This window comes from Lepidothrix coronata, unplaced genomic scaffold (assembly GCF_001604755.1).
Source record: "Lepidothrix coronata isolate B3197 unplaced genomic scaffold, Lepidothrix_coronata-1.0 Scaffold88, whole genome shotgun sequence".
Lineage (NCBI taxonomy): Eukaryota > Metazoa > Chordata > Aves > Passeriformes > Pipridae > Lepidothrix > Lepidothrix coronata.
The window spans coordinates 1,172,440-1,187,923 of NW_016690268.1; the positions used below are offsets into that span (position 1 = coordinate 1,172,440).

General features: G+C 36.7%; 1 protein-coding gene across 1 annotated transcript in view; it reads left to right on the forward strand.

The window, feature by feature from the left end:
* The window catches only part of GPC6 (glypican 6), a 755,565-nt gene that overhangs the window by 412,861 nt on the left and 327,220 nt on the right, over positions 1-15,484 (forward strand). The window contains exon 3 of the mRNA XM_017821032.1: positions 4,543-4,934. Coding sequence (XP_017676521.1) covers positions 4,543-4,934 — 392 coding nt within the window. The remainder of the gene's footprint in view (positions 1-4,542; positions 4,935-15,484) is intronic.

The window sequence follows — 15,484 nt, forward strand, 5'->3', positions numbered from 1 at the left end:
GAAGGGAAGGGAAGGGAAGGGAAGGGAAGGGAAGGGAAGGGAAGGGAAGGGAAGGGAAGGGAACTATCTGTACATAAAGAACCCCCAAAGGACCTCTCTGTCAGAAACCATAGTCACTTTATGTGAATTCCTATATTCTTCTTAACTGTCAGCCTTATCAGGATGGGGAATTTAAAGAATGCTCAATGAAATTAGGTACCAAAATCCACACAGGGTGTAGATATATGTACATCTTCTCAGTAAATGCTTCTTAATGCTGAAGAGCTCTGTGCAGCTATGCTAGATTTTTCTCAGTTAGGAGCATGTGCAATGCATCAGATGCACCATAGTATGGCATTCAGGCCTCAAGTTCTGCTAAAAAAGGAAAGCTATGCAGAATATATGGTAATTGAATGAAATTGTCTGTTTGTCTCTTTGGTCTTAAAGCTCGTGCATATATTTTTGGGCTTGAGAATCAAACAACAAACTGTTCCTACCTTTGCATGTTGTCCTACAGTCAGGTGTTGCTTTTGCTTAAGTTACAGATGGAAAAGAAAATACAAGGGAACTTATCAGACTGGGAATATTCATAGAATATCCACTCAAACATAATACAATTTTGTGTCTCTAAAAATTGCCTCTAGATGTTTGTGCATATATTTTGTTGAAGGCAATTATTGCATCATGTCATGCTGCAATATTGTCCTCAGTCTTGATCCAATTCAATAAGTCCAATTTGACTCATGGTGACAGCTAGTCATCACTGGAATTAGGCTAGCTCCCAGGTTGAATTGCATTATAGCACTAGTTTACCTATGTAAAAATAGAGTGAAAATGTCACCTTGCAGTTGACAAGATAGTGTGACAGATAAGAAGACCCTGTTTTTAATCCGAGTTGTACCGACCATTCAGTAAGAGACTCCAGCAATTCTGTTCTTTCATTTTGTAACTGTGTTGTCTTATCATAGCTAAAACATTTAAAAACAATTCACACTTTGTTTCCAGAGACTGTTACTATCTATCTTGCATCCTAAATTTACAAATAATCTTTAAAAATGAAAACTAGCTAAAGTGTGATCCATGGACTGGACACTCTCCATTTAAGCCTATATAGAGCATGTAATGGTTTGAAATAGCAATCTTTTCTCCATCTCTTCAGTATCTCAGTGTGCCTTAGACCTTATTTTTTCCAACTACCTCATAGAAGTGATTGGGCTTCCTTATACCCTCTGGCTAATAAAGGAGATCTGAATAAAAACATGCTTGTAACATAAGAAATATCCGGGGCATATATAGGTCATATAAATGAATCGTCACTTAAAATTAGGAAAAATTATTTCCAGCATTAACACTGCTCATGACATCCTATTTTGGCAGCAAAAAAATTTCACAAGATATATACTTTAAAACACTGCACAACTCTGTGTTATATAGATTCTCCTCTCCCACCTAGTACTTGAGTGCCTTCCAGGAGCACATTAAGTAATATGACTAATGTATGTCTCATCTTCATTCTTTTACTTTACGCTGAAATGTTACATTATTTTTCAAAAACTACCTGCAAGTTGATGAAATATCATCTTTTCAATGAACATAAAATTTTTACATTACTTGGAAGACCGTGGAAAAATTCAGCCTTTGCAGAAGCACGTACAGTTTCTCCTGACATAACTGAACAAGTACATAGTTGTGTCAGGACAGTTTCTATACATAAGCATTGCAGAGCAGACTCCTTTCTTGATATATGGGAGATCTGCAGACTAAAAAAGCAAGCAGACATTCATGGTAGCATTAATTTTGCTGGATGGCAGTTGATTGAGAATTTCTCTAATTAGTACAGCATGGGAGATCTCTAATTCTGTAGTTGTTGATTTATTATTCTGATCCTGCATAGGGTTACTGATGCAGATAGCTCTCTTAAACTAACTGTCTTTTGTATCAAAGTGTACAGAAGACTAACGGTCTAACTTTTTAATGGCATAATTTACCTTAAGCAGTAGCTCTCGAAGACTAGAGACCTGTAAGAAGACTAAAAATTAAATAAATGTACTACTATTTAGAAGACATTAGCTTTCCTACAGAATTAATATGTATGGTGTCGCATTTGGAATAGCATGAAATTTAAGCTTGTAGATTTACTAATAATGTTTATACCACGGTATAAATAAAGATTGTGACCAGCATGGACCACATGGTGCTAGGTGCTGCACAAGCAGAGAATACATGTCTACCTCTCTTGGTTGGCTTCCAACAAGCTAACTGGGAGATTAATAAGTAATATCCCTAAACAAAGAAAGAGTGGGCTAACAATCTCAGACAAGGAGTGTCAGCAAACTCAGTCAAGCTTTGCTGTGATTGACTTATGCAATGGCATGATCTTTTAAGATGAATAGTGGGATTCACAGGATAGATAGGGATTGCGAGGAGCCATCATGTGAATTGCTTATAGCATCCTCCCAGCATACACAGCCTTTTTGGGAGAGAAGACAAGGGACCTGGATTCACTGTTTTCATGACTGTCTTTCCCAGTTGTCATTCAATTGCACTGGTATGAAATCCCAGCTCCAAACTTAAACCAAATTTTAATTTAAGCCCCAGGTTCTCTGCCATCTTTTTGCCTTCTAGATTGTGTGACTAGAGAGCTACATGTATTCAGCAGTGCAGACAGTGTGGGTTGTTTCTAGAAGGCGAAATGCTGGATATATGAAGTAATAATCAAAGTGATTCAGATGTCAAAGATACCACCATATCAGGGTTAGCAGTGAAAAACATCTTTGTTTGCTTTTCCATTAAGCAGAAGACTGTAGGTTGTAGATGTTGAATTATTCTATTTGGCAACAAAATTTTGATTGTGGGGGGTTTTTTGTTTCTTTAATTTTGGTTTTGTTTTGGTTTTGTTCTTTTCCTACATAAACTATTTAGCAAAAGCCTCTCCTTTTCCAGACGGAATTTATTCCTTACGAAGAGCTGTGGTTTTAATGACAGTTTAGACATTAATATATTTATTAGACTGTGTTTTCCCTATAATAAATGCTTTGATGTAGTTAGTATATTCTCAATATTCTGTGTATACATTTTCATAGCAACCCCTTTCCAGTTATCTGAGAGACCAAAGACTGCGACTCTGCACAACTTCTGCCAAAAATAACAGTTTCTTTCCTTACTGAGTCTTGGTAGACTGGCACACAGTGTTTGGTGGATTCTGCTTTTAGCAGATCACAGTTGCAAATCCTCGAATTTATTGTGACTTTTTTTCTTATGTAGTCTTAGATTCCATCCTGTCTTTAGCATGCAATGATTCTGCAGCAGGGCAGTATGTTAAAAGAGTATTCACATTATATCGTTAGCCAAGATTATAAAAAGTCAGCACATCCCTGCAGTTAGCACACAGATATGTCTATGGGCAATGACCACATATTTAGCATCTGGTATCCCAGAGTTGATGTGTGAAGAGTCCTGCAATGACTACAAACCATTTAATTGCATTAAATATACGTATTTTTGCCAAAGGTTTTGCCCTCTCTACATTTCTGTCTGCAATGCCCCATTTACAGGCCACAGAAGTTATAGAACTGTTTTCCAAAGGTGGCTTGAGGTTGAGAACAGACCCTATAGGAAGATGGGATCTTCTGAAAAGCAGGAGACACTATGCCTACTTTGGTCAGCTGTGTTTAAAGAACTGTTGTATACACTCTGTGCTTTTTTTGAGGAAAACCTAACTGCCAAGAATCTGAACAGAAGACATGATTACGTATTTCCACTGTATCCCATGGGCTTGGTTTCCAATAAGAATAATTTCCACAAGGCAAAATTTAAAAGTATGTTTTGGTTTGGGCCTGGATAGATACAAGACACAGAAGCAGTAGTCTGAAATCCTTTCAAAAAAACTTTAAGGTCTGCTCTTCCAAAATGAAGTTAATATACTGGTTGTGACATGATTGGTGGAGGGTTCAGGCACTGTTTTTCAGTAGAGTAAAAAGCTATTGAAAATACTAACATTTGCTTAGCATTACCTAGACGTGTTAACACTTTTAAGAAGAATTCTGATTTCCTCTCAGGTCTCTTTCAACTTCTCTTCAAGAATATTTGCAAATAAATATTCAGATTTATTTCTGTGGTTTTCTTCTACATTGTAAAAAATTTAATCAAAACAGAACTTCTAAAATCATTACATTTTCAGTTAAATCATGGTATTAATGACTTTACTTTTAGCTTAGAATATTTAGTATACTGGCTATGGAGGGTATTGCAAGGGGCAGGGATTCCTATTCAAATAGTACACGAAGAAGAAGTGTAGCTGCCCTCACCGAAATTCTTTTAAACGTGTTTTTCATGCTCAGTGTTATTGGTTCTACATCTTTCTACGTTGTTGGGGAATTCAGTTTATGCTCTATTATCCTTAACCTGTAAATAAAGCAATTTCCTATCATAATGATGAATTTCAATAGTAAAGTGCTGTGGTAACAACATATTAATACAAACTGTGATATATTAGGAATGCAATTAGAAAACCTTTCATACCTTACTGTTATAGCTGTTAACACCTGCTTTTTTTCCCTTCAGAGTTTTTCCGAGAACTTCTGGAGAATGCAGAAAGATCCTTAAATGACATGTTTGTTCGGACATACGGCATGCTGTACATGCAAAACTCTGAGGTTTTCCAGGACCTCTTCACAGAGCTGAAGCGGTATTACACAGGAGGCAATGTGAACTTGGAGGAAATGCTGAATGATTTCTGGGCTCGGCTGCTGGAGCGGATGTTCCAGCTCATAAACCCCCAGTACCACTTCAGTGAGGACTACCTGGAGTGTGTAAGCAAGTACACAGACCAGCTGAAGCCATTTGGAGATGTACCCAGGAAGCTGAAGGTTCAAGTGACTAGAGCGTTCATTGCTGCACGGACCTTTGTTCAGGGGCTGACAGTAGGCAGAGAGGTTGCGAACAGAGTATCCAAGGTAATCTAAAATCAAGGGGTTTTTTTAAGCTTGAATTTGTTCTATACTTGCTAGACAATTGAAATCTGGTTGTATGCTTTTTTTTTTTCAGTATGAGGCAGTATGTCTGGTTGTTTTTTATGTCCACTGATACACCCATCCCAAGTTTATAAATAGAGGCAACAGTTGTTTTTCATTCTTTCTGGGGATATTAAGGCAATACTGACTGACTGGAAAGCATTTCTTTGTGCTTAGGACACAATGAAATACCGATATAGATCAATGCTTTAGCAAGGTAGTGATTGTCATTTGTAATTCAAAACTGGATACATATATATAAGATGGGGATTATGATCAGAATTTAAATGTTTCAAGCAAATTTATGCTGCTGTTCATTAGGACAGTACAGCCCTCACAGCATTCATTCATCATGCAGCTGGGTGATGGATTTTGTTAGAAATGTCTAGTCATGTTTCTGATGAGAAAATAGACAAATAGTGACACCTCTGGAGCTCAAGCTTTCCCAAAGGATGGTTTGACTCACATTTATTTTAGTTTCAATTATTTATCTATGCAAATATTTTTGACAATTATAATCCTTGAGGACTTCACATAATTAAAGCTATGTAAAAAAAAACACATACAAAAATAACCCATCTGGGTACCACAAATGTGCCTGAATTACTTTTTCTTGTACAGTATTTCAAACTCAATTATATTTTACTTAAATGCTATTCCAACTGGATACTTGTTCTGTGTTCTTGCTATTTCACAGTCCTCACAGTGTATTTTGACCTTGAATTCTGAAATTGTCTAGTGAGATCCACTGTGAAATGCTCAAACACTCACTTTTGAACATAAGTGCATGAATGATTTTGGTGGTTGGCCCATCCAATACTTTACCTCAAGCAGACTGTCTCATTTGCTTCATTTAAATCACAGCCAGAAAGTAAGGTAGAGCTGATATATTGTACAGTAGACTTCAATTCAAGCACTCAAGAAGATGAGCCTTCTATACTTTTCTTAACCTGTATTATGTGATATTTTGCAATTACAAATTGAGAAACCATGGAACCAGAGAAGGGCTCCATGTCTTGAAGGCAGAGCCTGATTTTATGCCTCAGAAACTGCATTGGAGAAAAAGGTCATTTTGCACTTAAAATTTGGTGAGTGAAATATGTGATCCTGGCTAGTCAGCTAGAATCAAAATCTTTTTCTCCCGCGTGCCTTCCTGGGCTATGGCATCGCCTTCCTTTGTTTTCTGCCACTGCCAGGTCTTGCCATCCTTTTTGAACAGTGGCAGAACCTCGGCAGGAAATCTCAGACTGCCTAGTCTGGCTGGGGGCAGGTATAGCTTTTTAGCCTCCAAGGGTTCAGAATGCATATATCTACAGCCCCAGATTTCCTCTGAAGAGCGATGATGTCCCCATGGGTCACTTTTAAGTGAAAGTGCTGAACTCTGATGTCACTGTTGTCAGCAGGGATTAAGCCTTGCTGCATTAACTGCATCAGACTGTAGTGAGTAAGCTATGTAATTCATGTATTATATATATAATTTGAGAATCCCTCACAGATTAAGGTCTGAATTGTCTGCTGAGATGTCACTTCCCCTGTGTACGTACATGACTGTACAGAACGTGCGACTGTCCGGTCTCACACATCCAGGCAATGTTTTCATCTCGGCTTCTGGGTTTTGGGTACATAAGCTCTTTCAAGAACAGGATTTATAAGAGATCACTAAGTGATCCTATGATCCTATAATGAGAACTACTAGCTCTGCAATCATAAAGTAGGCTTTTTGTAGTGTCACTTGAAGATGATAACAATAGCTCAATAACGCTTCTGGTTTTTTCTTTTAACATGAAAGCAGGACTTGAAATAATCTTTAAAAGGACTCAGTGGTTTGGTGCAGGATACACATAGTGATATTCTATTAGACTGCATCTAGAATACTGTGTTCAGGTTTTGGCCCTTCCTGTACAAGAAAGACATTGACAAACTGAAGTGAGTTCAGTGAAGGCAACCAGCATCATCTGGACTGGATAATTTGTCCTGTGAGGAAAGGCTGTGAGACTGGAGCTTATTCATCCTGGAGAAGAGGGTGCTGCAAGGGCACTTAGCAATAGCTCCTGGTGCTGGTAGGGAGGTCATTAAAGAAATGCAGCAAAGTTCTTCACAGTGGGGCATGGTGTGATATGATGGGCATGAATTGAAGCACTTCCCCTTGTCCTATCGTAGCAAGCCCTACTAAAAGTCCCATCCCCATCTTTCTTATAAGTCCCCTTTAAGTACTGAAAGGCTGCTAATAAAGTCTGCCTGGAGCTTCTCTTCTCCAGGCTGAACAACCCCAAATCTCTGAGCCTGTCACATAGGAGAGGTACTCCAGCCCTCTGACCATCTTTGTGGCCCTCCTCTGGACTCAGTACAACAGGTCTACATCTTTCCTATGCTGAGGATTCCAGAGCTGGATGAAGTAATCCAAATGGGGTCTCATGAGAGCAGAGTACAGGGGCAGAATCACCTCTCTTGACCTGCTAATCATGTTTCTTTAGGATCATTATCCTGTGATCCTATTAAAAGATTAATGAAATTAATATTTTTTATTAAATGTAGAATATGCTTTGATTGCAAGACTAATTTTTGTATTAAAATCTCAGTGTCTGTATTCATTCCCAGAGCAGATGATAAACAATTGCTGAGTTTGGGATTTTGTGTTACATGCAGCCTGGTGAGGCAGATATGAAGAACCATAAGTGGCACCAAATGTTCAAGATTAATAATTATCCTGTGAAAAGGCTGTGGTTATTCTGAGAATGAAGCTTTTGTGTTCATATTATAACTGTGATTTTCTTGCTGGTTTATCTGCTGTAGAAAATGACAAATCCTTTTCTTTAATTTTAAAAGACTACAACCGTTTCTTGGAGTTAGCACATAACTTTGCAACAAAAAATGAGGCAGGTAAACATCTTTTGTTGCTGTTTTGGAAGTCATCCAGATTAGCATGGATTTCATTCTCATTGTACTCTAAATATTGAGAGATTCTGTGATAAGGACGGCACATCTGGGTAAGTCAAGAGAAATTAATAAATGAGAAAATGAAAAGTGGAACTGTTGCAGTTCTTTTGCAGAAGCCTTTGTCCCTTGTCAGCACTGGTTGGGAACAGAGGGGGATCTTCTAGCTGCAACATCACAAGCTTAAAAGCTTTCTCCTTTCTATTTGTGGACCCATTATCTCACTGAACTGCCATTGATACAGAGAAATGTTGAGCCTACACCTTAAACACCATGAGGAGGAGATTCACTAATGAGAAAGTTGGTAACAACATATCCTTCAGGCCTTTAATTTACTTTTTTCATTATCTTCTGGACCATTTCTGTAGAGGAGTTGGTGGGTCACACATGCAGAAGGATTTTTTCCCTCTCTAATATCAGGGACACATCCTTTTTAAAGATTTCTCTTCAGAGAGATTATAATGTCTGAAAACAATGAGTTCAGTGTATTCCTTGCAAAGGAGCTACGCTCCCCTCTTTTTCAAATTAAGTATGCACTCAAGCACACTAAAAGTAGGCAACGTGTTGCAAACATTTTCCTCTTGCAGTAGTATTTTTCAATTTTGTAATTTCCTTGTCAGTGACATTATAATTTAATAAGTCCCATTTAGATAAATGAGGAGGGATTGTGGTTAAGACATCTTATTTTTGTAATTTTTTTCTATTGTATTTCAGTTGTAAGCAGACATAGTTGCTTCCTTCTATTTTAAGTTTTATTATGCCATTTTAGTTGAACAGTATTTTCATAATCTCTAAGTCCAATTACAGTTCTTAATTTTCAGAGCTTTTCAAAAGTTTTTATTTCTCATTCTCATGCATTAAAAATTTATCAGTGCTATGTTGCTATGCTGCTTAAATCTCCATTCAAAGTAGTATATTTCCACTGGCTTGAATAGACCAGGTCTAAGTTCTATACATGCTTTAGAAAGCTGCATATGCATATAACCAAAAAAGTAATTATAGTATTTCTTAAAGTAAAAAATTTAATTCTTAAAATAAGCCTATTTATTTATTAATATAGAAGAATCTAGAATGTGTCAAGTAGGAAGGGACACTTGAAAATCATTGAGTTCAACTCCCTGCCGCTCACAGGACTGCCTAAACTAAACCATATGACTGAAAGCATCATCCAGACATTACTTGAACTCTGACAGGCTTCATTCCATGATTTCTTCCCTGGGGAGACTGTTCCAGTGACCGAGCACCCTCCTGGTGAAGAACATTTCTGTAATGTCCAATTTGAACTTGCCCTGATGCTGCTTCAATATGTAGTATTCAATATACAACATCAGAACTGCCTTTTTGGGTACATTAAAGGTCTGTTTAGTTGATTTTGCCTTAATGCCTAGTAGTTTAAAAGTCAGCACAGGAGCAAAGCTTCTCAATTAGCATACTTTCTTAAGATGTAGGTAGGAGATGTTAATGGACTTTTTGAACTACAGGCTCAGAAATAATTGGTAAAATTTTCTACCACCTATTTTTCCAGTAGTTTGTCAGATTCTAAAAACCTAGCTTTTCTTCCTTGTTACCAGTTGATGGGGGGAAAAAAAGAAAGTGTACTATCCTTTCCTTTTTCTCTGTAAAAAAATAACATATTAAAATGTTACTGGTTTTTAATTTATTCAATTTTTTTAATTTTTTTTTCTGGATAAGAGAAATAAGTAAAAAAAAAAATCACCAAGCCTGCTGTGATTTAGTATTTAATGTTAAACTAGAGAAACCACTGAAAATATTTCTGAAGTTGCTGCTCTCTGTGATTACCAATAATGTGATAGAAAAGATGTATGCATACTTTTCATGTTCATCTTTTACTGTGTCTGAGCTCTGGATACTTTGTAAGAAAATAATGCTAAGTTATTCTTTCTGACTCTAAACAAAGCATTCTCAGTAATCATAATACTCTCTTTGAACTGTCACTGAGTTCAAAGTGGAGAATATAAGGAAAAAACACGTAGGGAGAATAAAGGAATTAAAATTTTTAAATTGAAGGGTCTATGCGATTTTCCAGAATATATGATTCCTGAAATACTTTCCCCAAATATATTAATAGCTGAGTTACAACAATTTTAAGGCTAATTTTTTTTTCATTAAATAAGGAATTGTTCTGGACCAAACATGGCATGTTTAAAATAGAATTAGTTCCCAAGAAAAGATTAAGACTGAAGCTAAGGGTATTTCAAAAGATTATCTAAATATCTAACTGGGTGCAAAATTGCCAAAAATATTGTACTAGTTGGTAAGGGCAGTGCTGATTCTCTAACATGGGTGTTATCCCATCAGGTTGGCATTCCAACCAAAGGAAATATTTCCTGGAAACATTTTCTTTCCATTTCTTTTAATTAAAATATATAGAAAACAGGAGAAAACAAAAAAAAAAAAGCACATTTTTATGTTCCGTGAGCATAACTTCACAAGTCTGACTTTTGCCAATGTCATGTGTTAACCTGGGTAAATTCATGAGAACATGTGAGTTTAATAGGAAAACACAAATAATGAAGTACAACTGGTCAGTCCTGTTCAAAAGCACAGCCTCTAGGCAGCTGTCCATTACCCCACTGCTGCTCAGAGCTCTGATTCAATCCCAGGCAGACAGTTACATCTTCTTTTTCTCCTGTACTAAGTCTGGCTCACTAGGAACAGCAACTGGTAAAACAGAGTATTTTGTTTAGAGTGATCTAGGTTTTAGTTATTGTTTGCTAGTTTTCCTTTTCTCTAAGTTTGACAGTTTTGTGGTTTGGGTTTTTTTGTCTTATTTGGGCACTTTCTTCCCATTGTATATGGGGATAAGGACAAGAAGAATTGTTAAGGGTTTGACTTTGAATTTCACAATTGCAAATTCACACTACTGGCAACGAAAGTAACTTTTATACCGTGAGTAAAGTGAAGCTTAGCTGAGGGGCATCATTAAGAGCAGTTAGTGATTTTGTTAGTGGCATAAACATCAAAGATTTGTGATCTAGCCACTAAGAACTTGTTTCATTAATACATTTGAATATTAATTACCATTTATTACAAAATAAAAAGAGGCTGTTACAATACTTTTCTCATTGTTTGGCATAGGCTATATATCTCCTTCTTTTTAAACCAATTAAAACCATTCATTCCCTGAATATTATTAAATTATGTTAATATCAGACTTCCTATTAGGAACTTGGTGATATATGGGCAAAGTGAAATAAATTCAGTAATACAATTATAAGGTAAAACCCAAGATAAGTAGTGAAAAGCGGTCTCTAGTAATTGCCTGTGATTACTTCTCCTCACAGAATGCCAGGCCACTGCTTTTCTAATATGCTGAATCAATTTTCTTACAAACTCTACTTTTCATGGTTTATAAATAAACATTCAACAGTTTGTGAGAGACATAAATAAAGGCCAATATTGAATGACACATTGATTCAGACTGTAATTATTGCAGTGGGGGAGAGAATATGACATAGTGATAAGTCAGGTAATTAAAGCGAAAACAAATTGTACTTTGAAGCTGGAAAATGTGATTTGCAGGGTGTGACAAACAAAGAGCTATGTGTCTTGTATATTTTAACTTCATTGGCTGAAGAGATTTGGCTTGTTAAAGCCAGAGAAGGAAAGGAGATCTAAAAAGGACTATATTTTTCAATAGAATTTAATCCTTAGTTCAAATTGTTGGTTTACGAACAGCCCAGCAGAGCAAGCATAGCTTTTATCATTGCATCTGTGTCTATTGTTTTAAGGTTTTTTCAGTCATTCATTGTTTGAGTTTTAATTGAGTTGATATATCTTTCCAAGAACTGGATCATACCATGACATGAATGGTGCCACATTCTTTTTTCCTTTTCTTGTCCCTTGGTGTTTCTCGGGTGGAGAGTCCAGGGATTATCCAGCCAGGGGAGTTTCAGAGCTCTGAGGTGTCTGTGGGACAAATGCAAGAGTGAATTGTATCCACACTGGAGTGCTTTCTAGGAAGCATTCTTTGAATTGAGGTTCTTTAGCTGTGCAGGTTATCTTTTCTCCTTTCTTGTAAAGAAAAGGCACATAAACTGATCTAGTTAATTGCAGACATTTCATGGAAAAATAAAACAGATGCCTTCCAGATATCCCAGACTTACTGCAGGTGCACTAATCTGTTTTCCACTTTGTGTGCACTGGAAACATCAGATGTTCCAGAAGAGCAGCTCAGGAGAAAAGGCCTAAAATGAAACAGCAGCTTCAACAAAAGGAAAAAGGAGGTAGGAAGTCTGCAAAAGCTGTGGTCTAGAATTGTCAGATATAATCCAGCCTGACCTCTCTGTTTCATAGGTCCTTAAATTTCATTCAGCTACCTTTGTATTGAACTTAATAACCCAAATTTAACTAAGTCATGCTGCTCAATAAGACAGTCAGTCTTGCTCTGTATCCCTGTAGGTAGGTCTACCAGTCTGGTTTATTTCTACTATGTGCCACTTCTCATCTCAAAATCTGAAGTAGTCCTGTGGTTTTGGATTTTTTTGTATCATTCATAAGCAAAGATCTTCTGATTACAGTGCTTTTACTCAGTTTGCGTTTTTTTTTTTTTTAAATGCCTATTGCATAGAAAATACCCTTTAGTTCAGCTTTACATGAAACTTCTAACTATATGTTAAGAACCATAATGTAATTATTTTAGTTTAACAATGCCATTAAGCACTGTCATGACACATCAGAAAATTAATTAATTGAATTGAGGTTTTCTTTAGAATTGCTGAAATCCTTATTTTAAGAAAACCTTTAAAGTTCACACACCAGTTGTATTTACTGCCTACAAAAGATGTTGGTACAGCACCTGCAGAAGCTGTATTAGAGAAAATTTAGAACACTTTAAGAGGTATTCTTAGGAAAAAAGGATGTATCCCAATGCATGATACACAGTCAATTCATTATAAAAATAATAGTAAAGAAGCAATGCTCACCCAGGAGCTTGCTGACCCTGCTAGATTTCAAAATTCTGTAAGTAATCTTACAGCAGGTTTTACATTTTTGCTGTTTTAACACAGGAGAGTGAAAGAAAATTCAGAAGAATCAAATGGAAATAGGAAGGAGATTAAAAAGTCTGAAGGTTAAGCAATGCAAGGAGATCTATATTATCTTGCAACTTGCTGACTTTTTAGAATTACTCTTTTTACAGATTGTCTTAATCCTATTTTGAAAGCAGCCTATGGAAGCACTGTTTTCCAATCATGATTTGAGAAAAGCAATTCATTTTATTTCTCAGGTGAGCCAGAAGCAAAAAAAAACCTAATAGGTTATTCAGCCTTCAGGTTTCTACAGAAAACATTAGTCAAGGAACTTTCTGATTTACCTAAAACATATCAGGAATACTAACTGGAATATAATGCATATCTGCTTAAGGGTTACAGTCAACAAAGTCATCAGTGACACATTGAAAAAGTTATATTTCTTTGAGATTTTCAAATAGTCCGAAATCAACAATGTGGATCTAAGTTCAATTCTCAGTTATTCAGGGGTCAGTGGCAATTGGCTTCATTATCTGCTTAGGTCTTGCATCTCAAAATAAATCTCAAACAAAAAGAAAAGAATACAAAATGAAGCATTTCATTGTCAGGAAAATAGTTCTGGTCATCTGTAAAAATTTAGACTTACCCACATTGTCCAGCATCTGTTTCTTACGGAAGTTTTTTTTTTATGACACAAGCTTGCTGAGTTTTTTCCATAAACTTTTTTGAAGATGAAATGTCACTTTTGTTCAGTCCACATGTTTAAGACTATCATTGCTTTTGCTTCGTCTCTTTTCCTCCTTCTCCTTTTATCTTTTAAGCCCTTAGGAACAATTCAATTCTTAAGTAAAATTTAAATGTACCAGACAAAACTGGAAAAAGTAGAGCTTTGAATAAGACAGGAGGATTTAGCTGACCTCAGCTATGCACCTGTCACCTTTATGTGGCCAATAACAGAAACTAAGAATACAGAGAGAATTTTAATGCAAGACATGCCTGCTTGTCCTTCCTAATTGTTTGCCATCTTTCAGCCACTGGTGTACAAGATTTTGCCTTCCCCCAACACCGGAGTGCAGTTTTAGCCTGCAAACAACTTCCCCAATCTTGAAAATTGTTTTTCATTTAAAACTGCCAGAGATGTTTTGCTGTTCATATCTATCCCAATACTGTGCAAGTCTGACTTCTGGTCTTCGATTTCTGAAGATTTAACAATTTTGTATGAACATACCAGTGGAAAAATTACTGGATTTCTTCAGGAAGCATGTAGAGACTGTCTACTTAACCCCCACTTACATGATCTTCAGTATCACCAAACAACAGAATTGCATCTACACTTGCCTATTGTGGTTTTAATCTCATAATTCTTTCACTGATGTTCATATGTTTGCATCATCTGTAGATTCAAAAGCTAGTGTGCATAAGGCAATATCTGGCAAGCTGATAAAGTTAAGCAGGGCTAGTACACTCTATCTCGTATTTCCCAAGTAAGTGCTCTGTATACTGAGTTGTTATGCAAACATGTCAGCAGTTTTCTACACAGAGAAGGCACTGATCTAGTTGTTCTATTTCAAATGGAGGTTTTATGCATACAGTTGGTAAGGGAAGCCTGAGTCACCAAAGATACCATCTGAATTTCACAACAGTAGCCTTCAGTGTTTAGGTACAAGAAAGAGAGAAATGACAAACTGTGTTCTTAGCAATTTGCTGGCTCAACAGTGTCACCACTCTACGTTGCTGTTATGGAACACTGGGTCAGCTGTTATGAACCCTGTTTTTCAGATATGTCCCAAAACAAGTGAATGCATATGGATCTCAGATCTTTGTCTTCTCTTCCTGGGGAATGCAATAATTGACCTCCTTTGGTCTGTGGCATCTAAGCTGCATTAACTCAAACCAGCTCAAGCCTAGGAGCCATAGGAGCATATCAGGAAAAGCTTCTCAGCTCAACTACCATCTTCTTTTAGGTCTATGGTCTTCTTCTATGGGAATCAGATTGGAGCAAGTCTGACTTAATTCTCACCTGTAAATATGTGGTGCCTAACTCCTCCCTTTCACTGTACCTTAAACAAACTCCTCCTTCTGTATCCCACACCCAAAACTGGTAAGCTCTTACCACGTTTGCAATTTTTTACTGTCAGAGGACTATGTTCTTTTCAGATCTGACCACAATGCCTTTTATACTTGTCTATTTCCTAGTTGATGAGGGAACCACTAGAAGTATTTATTTGTCTCATTTCTTCAGGCTATATCTATTATTTTGTTGTTGCTTTACCTGATTATATTAATATTAGAGTGCCAGTCAATCCACTGTTTATTTGAAAAAACTACTTAATTTTGTGCACTGTTGTGGAAAGGATAGCATGAATGAAAAAAGAAATCAGTTCTCTTTCAGTCTGAGTGTTAGTTTTGAATTTACACTGACATTTTCTTTGAATAAGGTGTGGCTATTTTAACAGTATAAAATCCCACAGAGAGACATCTTAGGGCGCACTGCTGCCTTTAGTCCTGGAGATTTTAAGGTAAACTTCAAGAGAGTAACCTAGACATAGGAAGACAGAACCAAAAGAT